At 44.8% G+C, this 27493-nt stretch overlaps 1 protein-coding gene across 3 annotated transcripts in view; it reads left to right on the top strand.

Moving 5' to 3' along the window:
* RBFOX3 (RNA binding fox-1 homolog 3) overlaps positions 1–27493 on the top strand; it is a 143739-nt gene that overhangs the window by 86769 nt on the left and 29477 nt on the right. The window contains exons 4-8 of one of the 3 annotated variants that reach the window (XM_033959859.1): positions 15559–15612; positions 16376–16468; positions 19914–19974; positions 23462–23515; positions 24139–24271. In XM_033959859.1, coding sequence (XP_033815750.1) covers positions 15559–15612; positions 16376–16468; positions 19914–19974; positions 23462–23515; positions 24139–24271 — 395 coding nt within the window. The remainder of the gene's footprint in view (positions 1–15558; positions 15613–16375; positions 16469–19913; positions 19975–23461; positions 23516–24138; positions 24272–27493) is intronic. The other 2 variants (XM_033959860.1, XM_033959861.1) reach the window with 2 other exon arrangements.

The raw sequence follows: 27493 nt of genomic DNA, 5'->3' as shown, positions 1-27493 counted from the left end.
GTGTTGCAATTGCTCAGATAACATGAAAAGGATTTATGTTTTTTGTAGGGTGACTTCCTTGGAGAAATGTTCATGTTCTGATCTGCACGTTGTGGGGAGGTAGAATATATTCTCCCATATATCGTATTTTTTTGCTCCATAAGACGCACTTTTTCTACCTCCAAAAAGGGGTGTGTCTTATGGAGCGAATACACCTCTTCCCCCCCCTTCCCCGACATCATGTTGCTGCTCATGGCCAGGCCCCCCCCCCTAGGCATTCTGCTGCTGCTTGTCGCCACTGGTGCTGCTCGCCGCCCTCATACCTGCTCGCTGACGCAGAAAAGGAAGAGAAGGGCCGGCAGCGTGCAGTCGGGCCCACAAGTCTTGCCCCGACTTCAATTCTGACATCGGAGAGACGTTCCATGCCAGCAAATCGCTGGCCTGGACCTTATCTCTGACGTCAGAATTGACATCGGTGGAAGGCTTGTGGGCCCGATTGCATGCCGCCGGCCCTTCATGGAGTTGTGGCCGCAGGAGTCAGCCGCTTTGCCATGTTGGCAGCGGCGTTGGGTGTGCATGTTGAATGTGCTGTGGTCCAGGAGTGCAGGAGCCTCATTTTGGTTGGAGGAGCCGGCTTTTTGGACTTCCGTCGAGGGATCTTGAGGCTCCTGAGACGTCGGCAGTGCTCCAGTTCCTGCGGTGTGGTCTTGAGGATCATAACAGCCCGTTTCTATGGCAAGTTCAGGACAGGGTGTGGGTGTGTGTGTTCAGTGATGTGGGTATGTGTGTAGCTTGGTGTGGGTGTGCTAATGCCACTGGTGGGGCACGGCCTGGGAGGTGAGCCTCTGGTTATTTGGGGTAGTGGGGTGTTGGTAGGTTGGGGTTTACCAGGGTTTGGTAAAGGGTTTTATTGTGCTCCTTATGGCACCTGCTAAAAAGTCTGATTCCAGGAGAGGGAGGGGTCATTTTGCAGCGGTGGCAGTGCCTGTTGGAAAAGGAATTGGTGCAGCAGGGAGGAAGACAGGCTTTGTGGAGTTGCGGTAGCAGTGGGCGAGCGGCGGACCAGGGAAGAGGAAATGGCGCGGCAGGGAGGAAGGCAAACAGGCTTCGATGCAGGAGGGAGGAAGGCAGGCAGGCTTTGGTGCGGGAGGGAGGAAGGACAAAGGCTGGAAGGCAGTAAGGGGGAGGGGGCAAGAACTCGAGACATAGGAAGGAAGGAAAGAGGGAGGGAATAGAAAGAGACAATTGTTAGGCCTGAGGAAGTAAGGAAGGAAAGAAAGAAAGAACTATCTAGTGCAACCAGAAATCATCAAGCAAAGGTAGGATTTCAATTTAGTGATCAAAATCTGTCTGCTGCAGTATATTTGTCTATTTTTCTAGGGGGCTGGGTTCAGATGCACAATGTGGTTCAGAATATTTTTTTCCTCTTCTAAATCTAGGGCGTGACCTTAGAATTACATGGTTCTAACTGTACCGAAAGTTGGCTCGCAGTTAGAACCTTGTAATCCCATGCATAGACTAATTTCTGTCCATAGAACCATGTAATTTCTTATGAAATGAAGGAACGGTTAAGTTGCACTAAATCCTCGTGAGTGTTGTAACATCCACATGTCAGATAGAACCCGGAAGTCATCCGAAAATTGTCACTTAGAACCCTGTAATTCTAAGGTCGCAAGGGTGCATCTTATGGTCAGGTGCATCTTATGGAGCGAAAAATATGGTAACTCATTTTATTAGGTTAAACATTTTATTAGTGTTAAACTGAGCTTTTCTTTCTTTCTCATTTTGCTTCTTGTTTGAGCATTATACGAGACAAATACTCGTATATCTCCTTTGTGTTTTTGCAGGTTAAAATATGGTTCTTTGAGTTTGTCTGGCAGGATCTATTGTTTTGCTTTAAACATGGGTGACCTGGGCCTAAAAGCAGTGCGTGAGGCTCTGCTGTCATTTACTGTGTTGCTGAAGCTACTACCCTCTAAGAAGCTGCTGCCATAGGCAGTTGGCCAGTCTTGCCTATTAGTTGGTACAGCCCTTGCCCCACCCCCATTTTGGATGCTAAGAGTGTGGGAGGATGCCAGCTCATCCCTTGCCTCAGGCAGCAGCATACCTGGTGCAGTGGGCTGAGAACCTGGGGAGCTGGGTTCAGTTCCACTCAGTGAGGGGGGGGGAGGAGACAGACCACACTTATGCCATCCCTCCCCCCTACCTCTGTAGATCTTTGCTAGGCAAGCAACTTCTCCTGCCTGTTGCTCACACCAGCCTGGTTCCCCTCTGACTCACTTCTGGGTCACGGGGCCAGGAAGTGACATCAGAAGGAAATCCAATGCTGCCGCAAAGAGTATGCTGGAGAAAAGTCACTCACACTGGTAAAGATTTAGAAGTACAGGGGAGAGCATGAGTGTGGAGTGGGGGGGGTGGAGTGGGGGAGTGGGGAGTGAGGGGTGGAGTGGGGGGGTGGAGTGGGGGAGTGGGGGGTGAAGGAGCAGTGGGGGAGTGTGGAATGGTGGGTGAAGGAGCGGGGCCGTGGAGAGGAGGGCGCAGGAGCCGCCACTGGTTCCACTTTGGCTCCTTGTGACCCTGGGTAAGTCAATCACTTACCTCTCCATTGCTCCAAGTACAAACTTAGATTGTGATCCACTAGGGACAGAGAAATACTGGCATATAATAAATGTCAACCACTTTGGTTGCATCAGAAAAAGGCGGAATATCAAATCCCGTACCACCACCTCCCTCTATCAGGCTTACAGATGATATATAAGAAATTCAATAGACTAAGTGGTATTTCTAGTGCAGTGGCTAAACTTCTGAAAATAACATGGCTTTTAGCAGATAAGATTAGTCCATCCACTCTGCGTACATAAGAAGTACCTCTGCTGGGTCAGACCAGAGGTCCATCATGCCCAGCAGTCCGCTCACGCGGCGGCCCATCAGGTCGAAAACCTGTACAGTAATCCTCTATCTATACCCTGAAAGTGTCTGACCAGAAAGTCTTGTGCACAACCCAGCTTCCTCCCCCCCCCTGCATCCACACTTCAGGCACCCCAGATATTTCCAGATTCCACTATAGAGCCTCCAGTAGGAAGCATTTATCTTCTTCCAGACTTCATTATTAAATGTAGCAATAGTGGATAGGTCATCAGATTAACACACATGTTCAGAAAAGGCAATACACCAGTATCCTCCCCCCCCACCCTCCAAATGTCTGCTCTGTGTTCCTAACACCATGTTAATTCTAGTGCTCCTCCCAGTGAAGGCATCAGGCCTGAGGCCAATGATCCTGGCTCCGTTCTCTCACTCCTTTTAAACAGCCATTCAGCATTGGCTATAATTAATAGGTTGCCGTGACCCATAGACTTCAAAGATTCTTTAAAAATGGTATATTTGGGTTCTTTATGACTTCTCTGTAATCTCTCTCTGACTCTGACATGTCTAAGACAGCTTGGTCACATGTTCACAAGCATTTCCTGTTCCTGGTGTAAGGGTCAGGTGCCTCACAACCTTCTCCTCTGCCCTGAATGATTTTTGCCGATCCAGTCATAAATAACAAAATGCGTAGTAACTGTATAGGGGTCTTGGTTTGGTTTGCTGTCTGAGTCTGAGTTGAACAGTGAAGGACGGGGTATCAAGTGTCCAGTCCTGCAGCGGAACTCCAGTTAGTTATAAAACCATGAACTAGAGGTCTTTGCATAGGGGACAAATTCCATCCTATTTGTAAGGATTATGCTCACATTTTGGTATCTTTCAGGTGTCTCTGTAAAGTTGTGTGTCTGAGGGGTCAGCTCATTTCCTTTTCCTTGGGATGACAATTATAGAAGGGGGAGGAACAAACAGGTTTTTTGATGCTTTTAGGAGAGAAAGGCCTTCCAAGTTGAAGCTTGAATGAAGTTCATGTGTTGACCACTCTCAGTTGACTCCATCATCTCTCATACTCTATTTCCTGTTCTTATTTAAGCATACACTGACTTTCAGGAGAAGAGAATGCTGAGTGGGCTGGTATCTCTGTAAGGGTGATAATGCATCAGAGGATTTTCATTTCGGGAATAAACAGAAAGCTTCACGTTCATTCACACCATGACTTTCTGAATTTCCTTCTTCACCAACCTCTTCAGATCACACTTTGTATGAGTTTGGCCAATCATATCAACATCTCTTCCTTGTCCTCATCCTTCACTTTCCAGGTTAATTTCTACAGTCTCTTTCTGATTGAAGTCTATAAAATCCTGAGTGGAGTAGAACGGGTACAAGTGGATCGAATTTTCTCTCTGTCAAAAATTACAAAGACTAGGAGACACTCGATGAAGTTATAAGGAAATACTTTTAAAACCAATAGAAGGAAATATTTTTTCACTTATAGAATAGTTAAGCTCTGAAACGCGTTGTCAGAGGATGTGGTAAGAGCGGATAGCGTAGCTGGTTTTAAGAAAGGTTTGGAAAAGTCCATAGTCTGTTATTGAGAAAGACATGGGGAAAGCCACTGCTTGGCCCTGGATCGGTAAAATGGAATGTTGCTACTCTTTGAGATTCTAGAATCTTGTTACTCTCTGGGATTCCGGAATCTTGCTATTCTTTGAGATTCTGCATGGAATGTTGCTACTCTTTGGGATTCTAGAATCTTGTCACTCTCTGGGATTCCGGAATCTTGCTATTCTTTGAGATTCTCTATGGAATGTTGCTACTCTTTGGGATTCTAGAATCTTGTTACTCTCTGGGATTCCGGAATCTTGCTATTCTTTGAAATTCTGTATGGAATGTTGCTAATCTTTGGGATTCTAGAATCTTGTTACTCTCTGGGATTCCGGAATCTTGCTATTCTTTGAGATTCTGTATGGAATGTTGCTACTCTTTGGGATTCTAGAATCTTGTTACTCTCTGGGATTCTGGAATCTTGCTATTCTTTGAGATTCTGTACGGAATGTTGCTATTCTTTGGGTTTTGGCCAGATACTAAGGACCTGGATTGGCCACCATGAGAATGGGCTACTGGGTTTGATGGACCATTGGGCTGACCCAGTAAGCCTATTCTTATGTTCTTACTGACCATCTGTCTTATTGGGCCTTTAATTAGTCTCTCTGTTGCTCCTTTCTGTTTCATATTGCCACAATTCTTCAGACAGTAGAATGACGAAAGACTTCTCAGGAAACTACAAAGCCATGGCATAGAGGGAGATATACAAAGATGGATAGGCAAATGGCTGGATAACAGGAAGCAGAGAGTGGGCATTAATGGGAAGTTCTCCGACTGGGAGATAGTGACTAGTGGTGTACCCCAGGGCTCAGTACTTGGACCGATCCTTTTTAATATTTATATAAATGACTTGGAAAACGGAACATCCAGTGAGATCATCAAGTTTGCAGATGACACAAAACTCTGCCGGGCAATCAGATCGCAGGAGGATAGTGAGGAACTCCAGAGCGATTTGTGTCGGTTAGAAAAATGGGCGGAGAAATGGCAGATGAAGTTCAACGTGGAGAAATGCAAGGTAATGCATTTAGGCAGTAAGAATAAGGAATATGAGTACAGAATGTCAGGTGCAAGTCTGGGAAAAAGTGTACAAGAAAGGGATCTGGGTGTACTGATAGATAGGACCCTGAAGCCGTCAGCACAATGTGCGGCAGCGGCAAAGAAGGCAAATAGAATGTTGGGCATGATAAAGAAAGGAATCTCGAGTAGATCGGAGAAAGTTATAATGCCGCTTTATAGGGCAATGGTCAGACCCCACTTGGAATACTGCGTCCAACATTGGTCTCCCTACCTAAAGAAGGATATAAAACTGCTGGAGAGGGTGCAGAGACGAGCAACCAAACTAGTGAAGGGTATGGAGAAACTGGTATATGAGGATCGACTTAAAACACTGGGATTGTTCTCCCTTGAGAAAAGGAGACTGCGGGGGGATATGATCGAGACCTTCAAAATACTGAAAGGAATCGACAAAATAGAGCAGAGAAGATTATTTACATTGTCCAATTTGACACGGACAAGAGGACATGAAATGAAGCTAAGGGGGGACAAGTTCAGGACTAATGTCAGAAAGTTCTGCTTCACACAGAGAGTGGTTGGCATCTGGAATACTCTCCCAGGGGAGATTATTGCAGAATCGACAGTCCTAGGCTTCAAAAGCAAACTAGATGCATATCTCCTTGAGAGAGGCATATAAAGTATGGTTGGCTATAAAATAAACCAGGTGTATACCTGGCAGGGCCTCCGCGTGTGCGGATCACCGGACTTGATGGACCGAAGGTCTGATCCGGAGATGGCGCTTCTTATGTTCTTATGTTCTTATGTTCTTATGATGTCCACCAGCCCATCTGTAGAATAAAAACATGAATGGAATTTTTTAACCTCAATAAAAGGTGAATTTATCCAAATCATGGTTTTATAAGATAAAAGTGAGGATTCTAGGTATAGAGCAAACCAATGGATGGAGTTTTGACATTTGCTGTTACTTAGAATTCATTAAGATTCAGAGCACTGGCCTGATGCAGATCCTGTAAGAACGATAAAGCATTCCTTGTCTAAAATCTTATATCAGGGCCCGTGTACCAGACTCCAGGTGACTTATAGCTGGGTGCAGTAAGTGATTCCCTGCCTCACAGGACTTATAGTCTACGTCTGTCAGCTTTTTTACAGGGCACTCCCTGAAAAGGCCAGGGATTCATCTTCAGAGGGGCTGTTAAGTCCTGACAACTCGTTCCAGTGTCTGGAATACAGATTCTTGGTTGGGAAACAGTGTTAGTTCTGAGGATCTTTCACTCAAAGGAGAAAATATGTTTTCTGAGGAAAAATCATCAAAAATATTAGAAGTGGAAAACCATTGGCAATGCCACCTGTAGTCCAAAACCACCAAAATGCAACTTCTGTGCCTTCAGTAAAGTGTTGAAACTCATGGGCCTCCCAGGGTTCCCAGTGGGGTCTGTTCTTCTCACGTCCCTTGGAAAGTTGTAGAAGGAAAAAGATCCCAGCAAATATCGAGTTGGTGAACCTAAAAATGAAACTGCAGCTGCTGTAAGGAGAATAAGGCATTTTCTTGATGGGAAGGAAGAACCACTCCTGGATGACGTTATCTCCCTGTGATTTCTCAAGTCACCTGTATTCTCTGGGGATGGGCTGCCACTGTTACCCCTCTCTCCGAGAAGCCTCCTTTCTCCAGAAAACTCCCCATTCCAGCATAAGTGCATTTTAATTCCTTTGGTAGGGCTCCTGGGATTTCTAAAGCAACCAAACTCTTCCAGGTGGAGTCCAGAAAGTAAGTTTGTTTGCCTTCAGCTGCCAAAACCCATCCTTGACATACAGTACAGAAAAGCCCTCTGCCCTGATCAGCCTTCTGTGGTTAGTATTAGGTACTATGAGTCCTTCAGGTCTCTGTTGTCTTGGCATTTCTTTTTTCTAACCTTCTGCTTTCCTTCTATGATTCTTCTCCCAAATTCTGTGTCCAGCATCTCCTTTCCATGTGTTTCACTCCCTTTCTGATCTCCCGTTTCCATCCTCTGTCCTCACCTCCTCCCAAGCCCTCATCTTCCTTCCTCTGACTCATTTTCTCACCAGCCCCAGCTCCTTCCCTGTATTCTGTGGCCTGGTTTACTTTCTACGCTGTGACTCATGCTTGATACTGTGTTCTGCTAGCTACATCCTGGTCTGCTTTCTGTCCTAGGGCTTGCTCTTTGAATGATGTGAAATTTGAAGGCTCTTACTGATGGCACTACAGTAGACACATATCTGATGAAATGTGAAAAGTTTTCAATTTATTGTAAGAGAAAATTGCTATTTGTAAAGCTACGACACAGGACACTATTAAATGTTTGCCAAGTTTCACCTGCTCTAGAGGTTCTCTTGACACATATGGTGACCCAGCAGACTGACTTGATTTGGGGTTTTGCTAGGGTACTTGTGACCTGGATTGACCTCTGAGGAAACGGGATACTGCGCTGCCCCAGTCTCTGGCTGTTGTTAAGTTAGGTTATGATCCCAGGCTGCACCTGTCAACTTGGAGGGAATCTGCTTTCTAAACATGCTGCCATTCTGCAGAAATGCATTCTCTGGGGCAGAGTCAAGCAGAACTCGAAGGTACTGAGTCAGGCGCTTCTGAAGCAGTTTTGGGGCTTTTCAGGCACAACATTGGATTTGTCTAGATTCGATTGTATGTAGTCAGTAGGGAACTGTCATCGTTCCTTTTTTACATCTCTAAGATGAGTTCCCAAATGTAATCCTTGGTGCTTAAAAGTGTATTTTTGTGGGTGTGCTGAGAGGTCCTGGGTTCAGGCCTCAGACAAGCTGCAGGAAGTAAAATTATGAAATCACAATCATCACCAGGAGGTTGCATCAAAAGTAGATCTAACAGGGGTAGACTTTTCCGAATCCAGATTATACAGTTAGATTTAGAGCTGCTTCTGTGTGGATTTCCCAGAGCAGAGAGAACATGTGGGATACCTGAATGAATGAATACCTAGACCCACTCCCCAACCCAACCCTGTCTAAACTAGATTGTAAGCGCTTCTGAGCAGGGACTGCCTATTATATGCTCAAATGTACAGCGCTGCGTACGCCTTTCAGCGCTATAGAAATAATAAATAGTAATGTGTGTCTGGTTGTGAGGTGGGGGAGACGAGAGCCAAGAGAGTGGAGGGGGAGGGCTTTGTCTGCATTTCTAGGTTTGAGTCTTGTTCTAAAAACTAGCATCTATTGTTATTAAAACATTTTCCAGGATTTCTCTTCTGTTTGAAACAATTACTCTCTTTAAGCATCTGTCTTTAGCACATCTGTTAAAATTCCAGGACAAGTGGCGTCATGAGGGTGAGAGGCGCCCCTCCCCCGCCCTCTTCTCCACCCCCACCACCCGTCCACCCCTTCCCTTCCCGTGTAGCTCTTTAACATTCCTGGTACGAGCAGCAACTCCGACCTGCTGCTCGTACCAGTGTCAGCTCTTTCTTTGATGGGCCCAGGAAGTGATGTCAGAGGAAGAGCCGACACTGGCGCGAGCAGCAAGTCGGACTTGCTGCTCAAACCGGGAGCGTTAAGAGATATGGGGAAGGGAAGAAGGACTTAAAAATGTTTAAGAGTAACCAAGATTTAATTGTGAAAGATAATCTTACTATGAGAAGAAAATTAGAAGCACTTGAAAATAATAGTCGGTTTAACAATTTGCGTTTGATTAATTTTCCAAAGGTCTTGTCAATTTCTCCAGGAGAAATGAGAAAACGTTACTTTCTGGAAATCCTAAAAATTCCTGAGAATTCTCTGCCACCATTGTCAAGAGTGTATTATTTGCCTAATAAAAAAAATCAGGATTCTCAAAAAAAAGACGAGGATGGAAAACCACAGGAAAATTCTTTGGATGTTACTGCTTTATTGGAACAATCTGATAGAGAGGTGGCTAGTCCAGCCACTCTCCTACTGACTGTGGCTTTGGCTCCGGACAGAGATTGGATCCTTAAACTTTTCTTTAAAAATAGATCTAGAGACTTCCTTGGTTTCCATATTCAATCTTTTCCTGATGTTTCGAGAGAAACTCAAAAGAGAAGGAGGGAATTTTTATTATTAAAAGCAGGTGTGACCCAGATAGGGGGATTATTTTTTCTTAGATACCCCTGTAAGTGTGTAATCAGGTATAATTCCCTTAAATACATTTTCTTTGAACTGTCTCATTTGACGGCCTTCCTCTCCATGAAGCGCCTTGAAAAAGGAGAAACATCAGTGTCTCAATAATTAATTTAAGCTCTCTTTCAGCAACAGTTAACGTGATTTGGTTTAATTTGTTATTGTATTATATTCACTCCTAATTCCTTAATCTTGAATTCAATGTTGAGGACTAGTGTGGGATTAAGTTGAAATTTTATTACCTTTTATGTAATTTTGGTTTATTTTCAAGTTTGAGAATAATTAATGATATGTTTTCTTGATCACACTTTTCTGTACAAGATTATATGCTTGTTAAATAATTTGAAAAATTTATAAATAAATAAATTTTAAAAAAAGAGATATGGGGAAGGGAAGACGGGCACAGTAGTGGGGGTCGGAGAGGACCCCCACCAAGACTGACTGCCCCCCTTACTATGCCACTAGTGGCCGATACTCCCAGTACAATGCCAAGGGTTCTTTGTTAATCTCAAGTACTGGCAATTCAGAAGGTATTTAGGGGCATTCTTTCTTTTTTTTTATTTCAATAAATTTTTATTGGAATTTAAGGAGAAAATCATACATCTATGAATCTCATCACAATACAACATAAGAATAGCCTTACTGGGTCAGACCAATGGTCCAGCAAGCTCAGTAGCCCGTTCTCGCGGTGGCCAATCCAGGTCACTAGTACCTGGCCAAAACCCAAGGAGTAGCAACATTCCACACAGAATCTCAAAGAATAGCAAGATTCCGGAATCCCAGAGAGTAAAAGATTCTAGAATCCGAAAGAGTAGCAAAATTCCATACAGAATCTCAAAGAATAGCAAGATTCCGGAATCCCAGAGAGTAACAAGATTCTAGAATCCGAAAGAGTAGCAAAATTCCATACAGAATCTCAAAGAATAGCAAGATTCCGGAATCCCAGAGAGTAACAAGATTCTAGAATCCCAAAGAATAGCAACATTCCATACAGAATCTCAAAGAATAGCAAGATTCCGGAATCCCAGAGAGTAACAAGATTCTAGAAACCCAAGGAGTAGCAACATTCCATGCTCCGATCCAGGGCAAGCAGAGGCTTCCCCCATGTCTTTTTCAATAACATACTATGGACTTTTCCTCCAGGAACTTGTCCAAACCTTTCTTAAAACCAGCTATGCTATCCGCTCTTACCACATCCTCTGGCAATGCGTTCCAGAGCTTAACTATTCTGTGAGTGAAAATATTTCCTTCTATTGGTTTTGAAAGTTTTTCCCTGTAACATCATCGAGTGTCCCCTAGTCTTTGTAATTTTTGACGGAGTGAAAAATCGATCCACTTGTACCTGTTCTACTCCAGTCAGGATTTTGTAGTTTTCAATGCTATCTCCCCTCAGCCGTCTCTTTTCCAAGCTGAAGAGCCGTAACTAACCTTTTTAGTCTTTCCTCATACGAGAGGAGTTCCAGCCCCTTTACCATCTTGGTCGCTCTTCTTTGAAAAAAAAACAAACAAACACCCCAAAACAAACAAAACTAGAAAAACAACAAATTACAATTAAATTAATGATCATTATACTATCGTAAATTCAACAAAAAGTACCATATGGATGTGCATCTTTTTTAGGCAAATCATAATGATTAGGGTTTAACAGGTGCATGACTAGGATTCCAGTGGCTTCCATGTTGTAGTAAATTTCTGTAAAGCATTGGATCTTTCTGCAGCGACACACTCAAATTTGGCAGTTAAACAAACAGCGTTCCACCAAATGATATAGTCCACTATTGATGTGTTTTTCCAATTTTGCAATATAATTTTAATAGCCAAACTGAGCAAAATTCTTAGTCATTTTGAATGATTCTCAGAAATTGGCTGCTGAAGACCAAAATGACCCAATTCTCGAATATTTAGGGCCTGTTTTACAAAGCAGTGTGGCAACGGCCCTGAAGCCCTTTAAATCTCTATGGGCTTCGTGGCCGTTACCGTGTGGCTTTGTAAATCAGACTCTTAGTATAAGTATCCTATACATGAAGCCAATATTCATGTCTATAATCCCAATAATATAGTGAATGGATTCAAGTGCCGACCTCCTTTTGACATGTCCAACACTTTTCATTTTAGATAGTTTATAAAATGTCCAAATGGCTTTGTGGAATACCAAAAATATGGATTGTTTAATTGCTGCTGATCTCGTCCTCAGGGTATTTTCTGAGACTGAATGGCCGGGAGCCTTTTGTCTCTCTGCATTAACATTGTTTAATATAATGTCCCAGAGTCAGTAATGTAAGGCTGACATTCTCTTTTTCGAGTCCGCCTTTACCGATTCCGTTCAAGGTCAGATTACATTACAAGAGGTTGGGTCGGTTTCCCAGGAAGTTACAATGGACACTTTGACAATGACATTCAACATGGCTGCTGGTACAGGTAGGTCAGTATAACTACGTATTAATACACTTAGGTCATGGCCTCTTTTACTAAGGCGTGCTAAATATTACCACACGCTAAACGCTAACTCGTCCATAGAATACAAGCGTTTAGTTACAAGTAAGTCATTGGCTCATCGTTATGACCCAGGAGTTGCATTGGACAGTGTAGAAATGGGCTTTTACAATCGTTTATTCTTTTATAGATTATCTTTATCTAAGCGTAGCCAGATTCCAACTAAAACATAGGATACAAATGATAGAAAGAAATAATAGAAGAATGAGATTGTGTAAGAGTTATTGGGTGGACCACGAGAAGGACGTGAACGGAAGCCGATCTCATTCCCTTTGTCTGGCAAAGTGTGTTGAAATCATAAGTGGGCCACGGGGTAAGACTTTCTTTTATTTATTTGGATTTATCGTACACCCTTTTCGGGAGTCGCTCAAGGGCAGTTACATTCCCAGGTGCCTCCCCGGCCCCTCTGAAGGGTTGGGGGACTTGCCAGTATCACAAGGTGCAGCAGTGGGATTTGAACCCTGGATTTACAGGTTGTCCGCCTGGTGCTCCAGCCACTGAGCTACTCCTACCTACACCATGTTTCCAAGGGGAATGTGTGACGCAGTGGTTAAAGCTACAGCCTCAGCACCCTGGAGTTGTGGGTTCAAACCCACGCTGCTCTTTGTACATTAGCCCACCGGGACAAACAGGGAAATTGCTTGAGCACCTGAATAAGTACAAGTGAACCGTTCTGAGCTCCCTTGGGATAACGGTATAGAAAATTGAATAAATAAATACATTTATTCACCATTTGATAGACCGACCATCAACCACTTACAATGCTAAAAAAATTAGAATAAAAATAAAAAGCAAATGGGGGCTGGGATAAGGGTGAAAGTTCAAATTATATCATAGTTAAAATAAAATGTAAAAGGGAGGTAAGAAGGGGATGATAGTGAGGGAGGGGTGTTGCTTCTTAAAAGCGCTTCTCTTCCTAACCCTGTTTTAAAAAGACTCTTAAATCCAGCGCCAACAGCACCTGCTCCAAAGAGGAATTAAGAAGTGTTTGATGAACTCTCCGGCTTTGCTTCAGCAGAGATCGATTGGGCCCAGTAGACCCATGTGCACGAGAGAACATTCTAGGTCAGTCAGTCTGGCTCGCTGTGTCCCCAAATTTGGTTTTGCCAACTTCACCAGATGCACTTAGACATGTCACCATTTCATCTGAAGAAGACAGATGTGGCGTAAACATAACATAAGAACATAAGAATTGCCATCGTGCCCAGCAGTCCGCTCACGCGGCAGCCCTTAGGTCAAAGACCAGCACCCTAACTGAGACTAGCTTTACCTGTTTACGTTCTTGTTCAGCAGGAACTTGTCTAACTTTGTCTTGAATCCCTGGAGAGTGTTTCCCCTATAACAGCCTCTGGAAAAGCGTTCCAGCTTCTCTGGGTGAAGAAGAACTTCCTTACGTTCCCCTTTCAACTTTAGAGAGTGTCCTCTTCTCGTTCTCCCTACCTTGGAGAGGGTGACCAACCTGTCTTTATCTACTAAGTCTATCCCCTTCAGTACCTTGAATGTTTCAATCATGTCCCTTCTCAATCTCCTCTGTTCGAGGGAGAAGAGGCCCAGTTTCTCTAGGGCAGAAAGGATCCCACGGGCAGCTGCTTCCAGGGAGCTCCAAATGGTTTGCATTCATTTATTCAGTTACTCGCAATGTACCTGGGGCAGTGGGGGGATTAAGTGACTTACCCAGGGTCACAAGGAGCAGCAGCGTGGGTTTGAACCCACAACCCCAGTGTGCTGAGGCTCTAACCACTAGGCCACACTCTCCCTTTCCCTTTTCCATGCCTGGGGGGGGGATCTGAATTCCTTGTTGTTTGTGAGCAGACTGGCTGAGCCCATTAGTCTTTCTGTGTCTTGTTGCTGTGGAGAGAGAGTGGGAATATTGTCCTTCATGTCACCCCTTGTCTCGGACTTCAGAAGAGTAATTAGTGTTAATGAAAGCAGCAATTGAATCGAGTCTTTCCTTAGTTTTCCTGGTCAGTGGTCCATGTTTCACCACACCTGTGTTTCCTTCATGATTTCAGAACTTAGCCTCCCTCCTGAGAGGTTCAACCTCATTGTTTTGACCGTTCAGAGGGGGATTCTCAGCTTCCTTCCAAGAGACTTGGACCCAACCATAAAGGGGAAATTTTCATTTTTTTATTTATATATATCCCACTTTACCCAAAGCGGGTCACAAGAAGATTATCAGAAATGATCAAAATCACCTAAACGTATTCCATGAAATTCAATTCCCATATTTCATCTTACAAAAAAAGTGTCTTTTTAACAATCTCTTAAAACGGCATACATTTGTCTGTTGACGTAAAATGTTCTTTCTTACCCAGAGAAGCTCAAAAAAGTGATGATGTGCCAAAAGCAGGCCTAGCTAGGCTGCGAATTTCCTTTCCAGCCTTTCCCCTGGCGTGCAGAGTAGAGAATGACACGGGGACCGTTTATTGCGGTAAACTGTGGGTCACCACAGTAAATCCGCAGGAATGGAGACATTTGCAACTGGTCTTACTCCTGTGGTAAAAAAAATCCCACCCGTGTCAGACTCGGCATCTTCTCCCCAGTTCCTCTTACCTTCAAGAGCCAGCCATGCCACGATGAAGACAGAAGGAACCTAAAACCAAAGCCTGAGACCAATGTGATTTGAAGAATAAAATTACCAGACAACAGAAAGAAAAATAATAAATTTATTTTATATTTTGTGATTAGAATATTTCAGATTTGAAATATGTATCCTGCTAGAGTTGGTATTACACATAACTGGGGACCGCAAAGCCCAGGCTGTGCTTCTTTAGCTTCCAGCTGGCTTAGGGCTCTCTCTCTGACCAGGGGGCAGTTGCCCTAGTTGCTCTCCCGTAACACTATTCCTGCCATGTGTGACTGAAGTATCTGTTAGCTTGATTTTTCTGTGTAGCATTCTGTAGTAATTTGGCTTGTTCAGTTTTCACAATAGTGAAGGGGATATTTGTGAAAGGGAGGGGAGATGGGTTTTGTTGAACCTAGCTCTGTTTTATTTGTGTTTATAAAATGACAATTGTCAGAGGAGAAGGTTCTGCCCACACACACACGACTACAGGGCGGCACAGGCAGGCTTCACCGGCATCAGTTTCTTTTCTAAAGCGCCGCAAAGGTACGGGGGAAGGAGGGAGGCAGGGAGATAGATTTGGCCGCCCGCGCGCAATCAGTGACCACACGCCTTCCCTCCCATAAGTTTCTTTGCACCGCAAAGGTAAGGGGGAGGTAAGGAGATTCTCGGGCCGCTGAAGGGCGGTGAGGTGGCGAGAAGGAAGGGTGGATGCTGCGGGGACGGGACGGTGAAGGGGACGGGACGGTGAAGGGGACTGTGGGGACGGGGCGGTGAAGGGGACGGTGTTTCGGTGACGGGGACAGATATTTTCCCCGTGTCATTGTCTAGTGCAGAGTTTCACAACTACCAGTAACTCTCGGGTCTCTGTCCTTGTGTTATGGTGATGTGTCTGTCTCTCTCAATAAACTCTCTCTTGTTTTTATTTTCAGCAATTCGGAAAAATTTTAGACGTGGAAATCATTTTTAATGAACGGGGTTCCAAGGTGAGTTCTGTGAGACCTGAAGCAGGGGAGGGGAGCTCAGTGGCAGGCACCAGGCATTAGCAACATCTTAATCCTGAGGCCATAACCACATGTAGACGGTGGCATTTACACATGAAAATAGCGATTTACACATGCAGAGATTTCTAGAGACAGGGCTGATGAGAGGAGGAAGAAACCAAAGGCTATTTATATAGTAGGCACGTGCAACTCTGGAAGTAGCTCTAGATAGAGCTGCAGCCTATTACAGCTCAGAAGGCGTCCCCACAGTCCTTGCTCCAGGCATGAGCTAAAATCGGTTCTTTATATCAGCATTTCTGGGACACCTGAGAATCCAAGGTGAGGAAATTATTGGGAGCGGAATAGGGACAGTGAAGGGATGGGCTCCTCAGGCACCAGAGGGAGATGAAGAAAGTTAAGTGTGCCTCGAACCCAGTTTACGATTTGCTGAGAAAGGGGTGGTGTGGCTCGTGAACCAGTAACAGCTCTTACCTAGAGCCCATCCACTGCTACTTCAGTCATTTCCATTCAGCCAGGATTTCCAGACTGTCTGTGTGCTGCAATCTTTCTAGACTCCTGTAACCCTCTGCTATGAAATATTCCTTCTCATTTTCTGTTTTACATGTACTTCTTTCTTCACTCACTCCTTCTCTCCCTCTCTCCCTCTCTCTCTCTCTCTCTCTTTCTCTCCCTTATGCCTCTTTCCCTGGTTCGGCTCTCTCCGTCCTCTCTTCTTGTTCTCTCTCTCTGTCTCTCTCTCACACAGGGTTTTGGGTTTGTAACTTTTGAAACTGGCATGGATGCAGACCGAGCACGAGAAAAATTGAACGGGACAATCGTAGAGGGCCGGAAGATTGAGGTGCCAGCCTGCTTTCTGTCATACTCTGCATGCGTCGCTCACGCCTATCCCATCCCGTAGCTTCACGTGCCAAAAGAACATTCAGCCTTCTTTATAGACCAGCTGTGCTTTGCTAATTCCTGGCCTTCCTTTGTCAGAATGTACTTCAGCTGATTATGTAGATAAGTGAAATGGTCCAGAGCCTGTACAGTATAGTGGAGGGGGTGCACTTCCAGCTTCTCTCTCCTTCATATGTCTCTGTCCCCTTTTGTCCCTAATAGATGGTGTGCATGCACAATTTTCCCTTATCCCTTTCCTTGGCTTTTGGTATTTCTGGTTGAGAAAGGGTTTGTTGAAAGTTCTGAATAATTTGTTCAGTAAGTGTGCAAAATGTAAAAGTCAGTGACAGAGAGAGAGAGCTAAGTGTGGTTCAGTGTCTTGAGCTGAGGCCCATGGGATCTCACTTCCTATCTGTCCCTTTCTCCCGCTCAGACTCTTCCATCTCACCCTTTCCCTCTCCTGTTTTTCACCCTTACCTTGTCCTCCCCCTTCCAAACAGTTCCCTTTCATTCTCTCGCTCTTCCCCTATTGCCATCCCATGTGAAGACTGACTTACAGCTCGTGGCGAGAGCCACTGCACTCTGCTTCAGAGATGCCAAATGCATGCTAGAGCCCTTTGCTCAGGCCTCTTGGAAGTCAACGGCTTAGCTTCCCACTGCATGCTCTTGCTTCCTCCCCAGAACAATTTCTTTCATGAGTTGGGAGCTTTACTGACTGTGCATGGTCGGCCCAAATCCCCACTGCTCTGAACTGCCTGATGGTTGAAGAGCTTCAGAATCAGCATCCAGTTTAGGCCACTGCATAGAGCAGGGGTTTTCAACCCAATCCGCAGGAGACACCTAGCCAGTCAGGTTTTCAGGATACCCTCGATGAATATGCATGACATAAATTTGCAAATCTACCTCATGCATACTCATTGTGGATATCCTGAAACCTGACTGTCTAGGTGTATCCTGACGACCGCTCTAGCATGCGGTTAGTCCCTGCTAAACATTTAGGCCCGGATTCTAATAATGACATCCCGAAGTTAGGCGGCAGTAGGGTATCCTACTGCTGTCTAACTAGCCAATCGGGATGCAGGGTTTTTTTGGGGGGTGTTTTTTTTAATCAATGTAACGAATGTGCCTACAGAAGCATCTAGACAAGCCTAAGGGTGCCTGAGGCCAGCATGGGCGTGGTTTATGCCGGAAGTGGCCTAAAAGTAGGCCTATAAAATTCTGGCCTTGTTTTAAAAAACAACTGCCATTCTATCAGTGGGCAGCTGTTTTTAGATGGCTGCCGATACCAGCGCCGTTTAGAGAATCCGAACCTTAATCTGGCTACCTTATCTAAAATACTATAAATTGACAAATATCTGACATAATTTGTGAATTTTGGGTGTCCCTGTGTGGGCAGAAATTTGTGGACCGCTATCATCTGATTATAGAAGTCTAAATGTGAACCTGTTGGTTTTGAATTCAGCTCTTTTTTTCCTGCTCCTTCATCCTTCCAATTCAGATAGAGCCAGACTGTAATCTGGTGCCCTAAACCTTTACCTGTACAACTGGGGGATATTTTCCTCTCTTTTAAATTGCCCTTCTTCCAAAGCTGGCAGACTTTTTGGCCAGGCCTGGGTGTGAACTTGCATCATAAAGCACTCTGGGATTTGTAGTGCCTGATCCTGTCTATTGAGATCAGTTCTGCAGGTTCCATAGTTATCGGAAATCTCGTCCTAGAACTGGGGAACTTGGCGGCTCTGTTCATCCACTATTTTAATTTTATTTCTTGCATTTATTACCCACGTCACATCTAAGTGGCTTACAATAGAAACATATATATCAAAACATACACTGGGTTATGAGGATACGGTAACATTGGTCAGTATAGGTAGTTTTAAGAAAGGTTTGGACAAGTTCCTGGAGGAAAAGTCCATAGTCTGCTATTGAGACAGACATGGGGGAAGCCACTGCTTGCCCTGGATCGGTGGCATGGAATGTGGCTACTATTTGGGTTTGCCAGGTGTGACCTGGTGTGGCCATATGGACCATTGGTTTGACTCAGTATGGCTATTCTTAAGCTCTTATGAGAACAAAATAAATAAAATCCAGGTTCATGATCCCAGAGGCTTAGATGGCAAATGCAGTGTCTCCGATTGGTCCTTCTGTTCCTGGGATGGGTAGGGCTGGAGGTGTTTCAGGGGTAGTGTTCACAGCCCCCCCCAGAAGAACAGAGCTGCCAACTTACCCAGTTCCAGGAGTGAGATTTAGACAAGTCCTGGAATTCTGACATATCACCTTATGCACATAATTAAAACATATATAAAACTTCAACATAAAATCACACCTACTCTAGCTGCCCCGACAGCCCTCCAGAAAACACTTAGATCGAGAGAATTCTACACGCAACGATGTTGAGCTTGGCTCTGACGGACCTCCCTGAAATGCTGATGTGAAATGTAGAACTTAAAGCTGTTTTCTGAAACTTTTGGGGGTCTGGCATGAGGCCCTGCTAGAGAAAAAGGGCACTTGTATGTTTCTTCAAAATATATCTTAGCAAATTAAGAGCCACCTGGCCTGTAAAGGTTCAGGGTCATGGTTGGATTCTCTAATCCAAAACTGCATTGGCGACCAGCATACAGATTTCAAGTAAGCTGTGATACGATGGAATCAGAGGACACTGCCAGTGATTTGCTTCTCTTTCTCCTTGTACTGCAAAACCAACCCAACTAGAGGCAGGAGAAGGACAGGCAAACGGCAAATAGATTCACGGTTACTGCAGTGAACTTTGATCCTAGGGAACTGGGTTCATTTCCCACTGCAGCTTCTTGCCCCAGGTACAAAACCAGATTATAAGTCCACTAGGGACAGAGAAAGTACCTGCATATAACATGAATAGCGCTGCGTAGGTCTAGTAGCGCTATAGAAATGATTAGCACTTTACAGAGGCACTCGCAGACAGTCCCTGCCCCTTGGAGCTTACAGTATAGTCAACAGATAAAAGGATTCTGTCCTTTCCTGAGGAAAAGCTGTAAGAGTGAGGGATCTTGGGAGTTAATTTGAGAAAAGAACAGTGGAGTGGGTGAGAGATTTATCAAATCAGTTTTCTGGGGAACGGCGTGAATTGCACCAGATAAGAACAGGATTAAGTCAGCAGTTCTGAGCACCTTGGTGGATCCCTTCCAGAGGGGTGGAAAAGACAAGGCTTCAGTGGCAGGAAGAGCAGGGGTGCTGCCCAAGAGAGTGAGATGCATTGACAAAGCTCGGGGGAAGGGTCTCAGGACTGGTCCATTCATTGAAAGAAATGTGTCTACTAGAAAAGCACTAAAGAACTAGATTTTAACCAGTAGCACAATATCAGGGAGTGAATCGTTAATGAAAAGAAATGGGCAGCAAGAGGGAGACTATTTTCTCATCTTTTCTTGTTTCAGGTAAACAATGCTACAGCCCGAGTAATGACAAATAAGAAAGCAGGAAATGCCTTCACGAATGGTAAGAGGCTCTCATTAGCTCTGTTATATACTAAGGGGCTCCTAAAACGCCTAAGTCGGCCCTGGACATCCTAATCACTGGGACGTCCAAGTGCCAATAATTGAAAACGTTTTCCTGGATGTCTAGCAAGACTTTTCTTCCGCTATGCATCCAGAGTTCAAGGGGACATGTCAGAAGGTGTGTTGTGGGTGAGTTTTGGGCAAGCTTAACTTGGACATCTTGCAGCGATAATCGAATGTTTCCCAAAATGTCCCGGACGAAATGTAGATGTTTGGAGCTAAATCTGTTTTAGAAGTATCTAAGTGCCCCAAAGGTACCCAACAGACCAGATGACCACTGGATAGGCCTCGTAGCGAAACTCCTCACCAACTACCTAGAAAACCACAACTTACTCCACCCTACACAATCTGGTTTCAGAACCAATTATAGCACAGAGACACTACTAGGTTCCCTCCTAGACACAGCTAGACAACACCTCAGCACAGGCAGAAAAAATGCTGATTATACAACTAGACCTCTCCGCAGCATTTGACTTGGTGGACCACGACATCCTGCTACAAATACTGGATACAATAGGAATCACAGGCAAAGTACACACATGGTTTCAAGGATTCCTACAATCCAGGGCATATAGAGTAAAGACAGACAAAGAAAAATCAGAACCATGGCCCAACCCCTGCGGCATACACCAAGGATCACTTTTATCCCCAACACTTTTCAACTTCTACATTGCATCCCTAGACAAATTAGAATTAACCTCCTATAGCTATGCAGATGACATCACCAATCTCCTTCCATTTGATCAACCAACGTCCACCATGACAGACACACTACACAGAACTCTAGAAACAGTGGCAACAAGGATGAAAGACCACAAACTGAAGCTGAACCCAGACAAAACAAAATTCATACTCCTCGAAAATCATAAAACCTGGTCAAAATCACTGTCCCTCCATCGATGTTTGATACATATTTCACTGTTCTCATTTCTAACTTGATGACTCTTGGGAATGGTGTAGATGTGAAGTGGAAAAGACCATCACCTGGATTTGATGAGGAGCGCAAGAATTGATCCTTTCACCCACCTTATTCAGCATCTCATGCTTCTGTTTGGACAACTGATTCTTGATTGTGAAATGCAGTTTCACAGTTATGCTCATGACATTCAGCTATTAAAAATTGAAACCAGTTCTACCAGTTAAAAAATGTTGATACTCTCTGGGGGTTTTTTGCAGGTACTTGTGTCCTGGATTGGCCACTGTGGAAACAGGAAACTGGTCTGACCCATAATGGCTGATTTTATGAAGGAAAGCTTAAAGTGGTGTGGCTCGAACAGTCAGAATCCCAGCTTAGACCTGGATGCACTAAAATCGTAGTTAAAACCACATGGGCCGATTAATTGTCTGATTTGAAAACGGCGAATGATGTTCAAACAACTTTGCATGTAAATTAGTTTCACGGAGGTCTAGCATAATCCCACCCCATCAGTTTTTGGAAAAGCGACTTTGACAGATGTGCAGAGCCGGCAGGGGAAGCCCGAACAGCTGAGCGGCAGGGCAAGTCCTGAAGCAGCCTCCTGCCACTCAGCTGTTTCGGAGTAGGAAGTGGGGGGGATTCAAGTGCCCTCGATCTTTGGAGGAGGGTAGGGAGTGTGTGTGTGGGGGGGCTCAGGTTTCCAAGGCAGGAAGGAATGGGCATCCCTCCTGCCTCTCTCTTTTTTGGGGAGGCCGTCGTGGCTGACAAGAGGGACTTGCAATACGGTACACCTGTGGGTAACCTGTCGTTAGTGGTCGTCTTTAAATTTAGTGCATGCCTAAGTGATCTTAGGGCATCGATCAGAGTGCTTGTTTTAATATTAATGACCTAATTTTAATACTAATAAGTATTTGCATGTCAGAGTCAGAGGCTGCAACAAACACATGGAAAAGCCTGGGAGACAGGGTCACGGGCAGGCAGGTTTTTTAGCAGTCTGATTGCCACGTTTTATACACAATGGAGACGTTGTTGAATAGCGCATTGCAGTAGTCCATGCGGGAGAGGAGTGAAGTCAGATTCAGAAAAGTAGTATCTTTATTTTTCAGAGTTTATTTATTTATTCAATTTTCTATACCGTTCTGCTAAGGAAGCTCAGAACGGTTTACATGAATTTATTCAGGCACTCAAGCATTTTTCCCTCTCACAATCTATCTAATGTACCTGGGGCAATGGGGGGATTAAGTGACTTGCCCAGGGTCACAACCCCAAGGTGCTGAGGCTGTAGCTTTAACCACTGCACCACACTCTCCCTCCCTCACAGGTAGTAAAATGAGGAAGATGCCACCTGAGAGATGTGGTTGGAAAGCGGTAGGTTGGCGTCAAGGACTATTCCTAGGTTGTGTGCTTTGTCCTTTGCAGTTATGCTAGTTGAGTCCCAGCGTAGCGAGGGACGGGCGCAGTTGCAGTGTTCTTTGCAGATCCAATGGAGGCGTTTAGTTGTAATTTGTTGACAGACATCCAGTTTTTGATTTCCGAGAGGTAGTTTAGCAGTTTCATTATCTGTAGCAGGTTTCTGCTAGTGGTAGGTATAGTTTGATGTCGCGTCGTGGGTTTCTCCTAGCGGTAGGTACAGTTTGATGTCACGTCGTGGGTTTCTCCTAGCGGTCGGTATAGTTTGATGTCGCGTCGAGGGTTTCTCCTAGCGGTAGGTATAGTTTGATGTCATGTCGTGGGTTTCTCCTAGCGGTAGGTATAGTTTGATGTCGCGTCGTGGGTTTCTCTTAGCGGTAGGTACAGTTTGATGTCACGTCGTGGGTTTCTCCTAGCGGTAGGTATAGTTTGATGTCGCGTCGTGGGTTTCTCCTAGCGGTAGGTACAGTTTGATGTCACGTCGTGGGTTTCTCCTAGCGGTAGGTATAGTTTGATGTCACGTCGTGGGTTTCTCCTAGCGGTAGGTATAGTTTGATGTCATTTTGAAGGAGTGAATCTATATTCAAGTATTATTTTGAACACGCTTAACATACAGCGCTGAGTATGTCTGGCAGCATTATAGAAATGATAAAGTTGAACTGGAGTAAGAAAGCTTGGGACAAGTACGTTGTATCTCTCAGGGAGAGGAGGGGATAATAGATGCCTTGGTTAGGCAGACTAGATTGGCCATATGGTCTTTATCTGCCTTCATTTTTCTCTGTTATTATCCATGTATTACGCTCATTTCTTCCTCTTCCACTTTCATTGTTGCAGTTTCCTTTGTGAAACACTGTCCTCTTGTTATATAATTTATTGATGCATTATGGTCAGCAGATGGTTTCTCCACTGTGACCAGTAAGAATGTGAAAAAAGTCATCTTCTATTCATCTTCCTTTTGATATATGCTTTGAATTAGGAGGGGGGTGTTATGTTTTTGGTTCTAGTATTTGCTAATGGAACGTTTACCCTTTCTAGTAATTTTGAACTGTTATTGAAAGGTCTACTAGACGTTATCATGTTGATATTGTTGCTTTTCTTGCAGGCTGGAAGCTGAACCCAGTGGTGGGAGCTGTGTATGCTCCTGAGTTTTATGCAGGTGGGTTGTCAGCAGGGCAGGAATGGAGGGAGGTGAGGCAGTTAGCAGAGATCGCTCCCCTTCTTAGGGAGGGAGTCTTCTGCAATGTCTGTGTGGAGGTAGGGAACTAGAAGGAGTTTACAATATACTGCAAAGTCTTGTTTTCGCCGGTCCAGTTCCAGACCTGTGAAAGCTAGAATCTCAGCCTGTCTTGGGGCATTTTTAGACATGTATAGTCTGGCTTTGTAAAAGACTTGAAGATCTTGAACATTAATGCAAGATAAATATTTTAAATGCCAGTCTATGCATGCTTAAAATGCAAATAGTGCTTTGAGAATAAACACCAGAGCAGGAAAGCATGAGACAGAGATAATAAAAGTAACAGACACATGAGAAATGAGGGAGATGGCAGAGACCCAGGAAAGAGATTGAGATCAGTTCCTCTATCTTGATCCTGTCACTGGGTTAATCCTCACCTGGTTGTTGTATTTAAAAGAGGGGAGGAACAGAGGGTCTTGTGAGATGACTCTCTTAGACAGTCTGGAAGGAAGTGCAGCTGGAGCCATCCCGAGAGCTTTGGGGTAGCGAGAGAGGGCTTTTTCTTTGTTCCCTGTGCTCACTTTCTGCTCTTTGCCCAACTCCAGTGACAGGATTTCCGTATGCAGCGACAGGAACCACAGTGGCTTACAGAGGGACACAGCTGCGAGGCAGAGGTCGGGCACTGTATAACACGTTCCGTGCTGCACCTCCACCCCCCCCAATCCCTACCTACGGAGCGTGAGTATTTCTCAAAATTAGACCAGAGAGGCGCCCATTTGCTGCTGCTTAGCTGGCCATGTGCGTCTGAGCTGTGTGAGGCCAACTGGAAGCTTTTGGCATCCTGGGGTCCATTCTCTGGGTTTCTCTTTAGACTCATGGTGGGAAGAGCTCTCCTCAGTTTCTCTCTTCAAGTGAATTTTGCCGCCTTCTTCCTCTGAATATACTCCGAAAGGGCCTCCTTCTTTGCTGGCTTATGCAACTTAAGCTGCCGCTTCTTTGATTAATCCCACCTTCTCGCCCTTGTTCCCTTTGTTTAACTCAGCATTGTTACGTGTTGCTGTCTCTTCTGTCTCACCTGGAATGGAGCAGGAACTTTATGCCCGTTGTCTCTTCAAAGTGTTGCGTGCTTTTGGTTGCAGCACAGACAAAGACCTGAATGGTTCACCCAGTCTGCCCAGCAATGAATGGGATATCAAATATTCAATCCTGATCTTTCTGGGGCTGTCCTTATGTTCCAGCCACCACAGGTGCCATCGAAGCCCACTCCAGCCCATCCCATCTGCCCGGCGCAGGCCTTAGGTCTTCACAGCCAGAGTCACCATCTAAGCCCACACATGCCGTCATATTTGTTTTCTTTCTTCTACCATCCTTTTTCTAATTAGAGATCCTATGTCTTTTTCATCACCACCTCATCGACCAAATTTCCTGACCACCCACCTACCTCAATTCATGCCCTTCAATTTTATCATTTTCTGTACCACGAGCACTTGGGGGAAGGGACTGGGATTTGATACACTGCTAGGACAAGATGTATTAAGAAATTTACAATCAGGAGCTCAAGCTTTTTCCCTCACAGTCTTTCTAATGTACCTAGGGCAGTGGAGGATTAAGTGATTTGCCCAGGGTCACAAAGAGCAGCATGGATTTGAACCCACAACCTCAGGGTACTGAGGCTGTAGCTCTAACCATTATGCCACACTCTCCTGCTCCCCCTTCTCTGGAAGAGATTTGTTTCTTTAGTAATACCATTCAAGTATTTAAATGTCCTCTAGCGTATACGTAGTCAGGTCTTCCCGTCTCTTCTCGTACATCTTTTTTGTTAGTTTCTTCAGGACCTCTTCAAGTCTTTTGCATCCTGAACAGGTTGGGCCTCACCAATGACTTGTATAGGGACATCATAGAAACATAGAAATAGACGGCAGATAAGGGCCAAGGCCCATCCAGTCTGCCCACCCTAATGTCCCTCCCCTACCATTGCCCTGTGAATAGATCCCTCCTCTTCCTTTGCCCTGTGAATAGATCCCACGTGACGATCCCATCTGGCCTTAAAATCAGGCACGCTGCTGGCCTCGATCACATGTAGTGGAAGACTATTCCAGCGATCAACCACCCTTTCTGTGAAAAAGAATTTCCTGGTGTCAGCTCGTAGTTTCCCTCCCCTAATTTTCCACGGATGCCCTCTTGTTGTCGTGGGACCCTTGAAGAGGAAGATATCTTCCTCCGTCTCTATGCGGCCCGAGAGATACTTGAACGTCTCGATCATGTCCCCCCTCTCTCTGCGCTCCTCGAGTGAGTATAGCTGCAATTTGTTTAACCGTTCTTCGTATATACCTCCTTTATGTTCCTCTCTCGATGCAACCTTGCATCCTTCTCACTACAGCCACCAACTTGTCACACCATTTCATTGCCTTCAAATCCTCCGACACAATCACCCCTTGGCCTCTGTCCCTGTTTTTGCATATCAGTCTCTCAGCTCCCAGCAGATTAATGTGGCTGGTTTTAAGAAAGGTTTGGACAAGTTCCTAGAGGAGAAGTCCATAGTCTGCTTGCCCTGGATCGGTGGCATGGAATGCTGCTATTTGGGATTTTGCCAGGTACTTGTGACCCGAATTGGCCTCCATGAAGACAGGATACTGAACTAGACAAATGGACAAAAAAATGGGTTGAATTAGCACAAGTTTGAAACTTGTGAGAAGTAATATCAGTCTTCAAGACTTCCACCCTACCTTCCATCCATTTGCACATCTGTCCTCCATTCTGAATTCAGCCATCTTTAAAATCTGTATGCAGCGGAGAGTGCATCCCATGTCTATTTCGTGCTTGGATCAGAAATACAAGCTATAAACTTTGAAAGAGTTTTTGGGGATGTTTCAAGAATGGGGGAACAGGTTTGTGAGAGGGAGTGATTGTTCAAGGAGCGGCTAGCGAGAAGCATGTCTTTAAGTAACCGGGTTATCGCCCTGAGAATGACAGAGGCAATCACAAATAACACAGCAGAATTCCTCAAATTTCAAAACTTGTTTAAATTCTTTTTAGAGATTTGATTGGCCAGTTTAATTGAATGAACATCAATCAGAGCAAGGGCAAAAGATTGTACCGTCTTCAAAGATTTCTTGATAGAGCTGAATGTTTGAAGACATTTGATGATGGTGGAAGTCATAATATGGCTCCTTGGAGTTGTCCAAAGTCTCTGAGGTTGGAAAGAAATGTTCTCCATCACTGCAGAAACTTCTCCCCTCATTAGGTAGACAGAAGGTTTCACGGGTGCAGCTCTGCTTATCCTTCTACAGCAGGCTTGTCCAAACTTTTTTTAAATTAGGAGCCACATTTAAATTTTCATAACATTTGGAGGGCCAAGACATGCAACACTCAAGCTCTCTCTTTCTATCTCATGTCCCCCTCATAAACTCCCAGTGTGGTGCAGTGGTTAAAGCTACAGCCTCAGCACCCTGAGGTTGTGGGTTCAAACCCATGCTGCTCCTTGTGACCCTGGGCAAGTCACTTAATCCCCCCATTGCCCCAGGTACATTAGATAGATTGCGAGAGGAAAAAATGCTCAAGTACCTGAATAAATTCATGTAAACCGTTCTGAGCTCCCCTGGTAGAACGGTATAGAAAATTGAATAAATAAATCTTTCTATCTCATGTCCCCCCAGCCTTCAACCAGTCTCTCTTTCTATCTCATGTCTCCCCCGGCCTTCAACCAGTCTCTCTTCCTCTCTTATGTACCTTCCCGTGCACCCCTAGCATTCAACCGGTCTTTTTCTGTCTCCCCCATGCCCCTTCCCAGCCTTCAACCAATAATTCCCCTTAACTATCTTCAGCTGCAGATTGTTACTGCAGGATTCCTGCTTCGCCTCACAAGACTTGCAACTGCAAGACCAACTTTCAGCACCACACAGCTCAAGCTCACGGATAGATGAGTCAGGATGGAGAAGCAGGAATCCCGCAGCAAGAATC

This window comes from Geotrypetes seraphini, chromosome 10 (genome assembly GCF_902459505.1).
Source record: "Geotrypetes seraphini chromosome 10, aGeoSer1.1, whole genome shotgun sequence".
Taxonomy (NCBI): domain Eukaryota; kingdom Metazoa; phylum Chordata; class Amphibia; order Gymnophiona; family Dermophiidae; genus Geotrypetes; species Geotrypetes seraphini.
The sequence above is the reverse complement of the archived record's forward strand: the minus strand, read 5'-3'. Positions and strand labels throughout refer to the sequence as shown.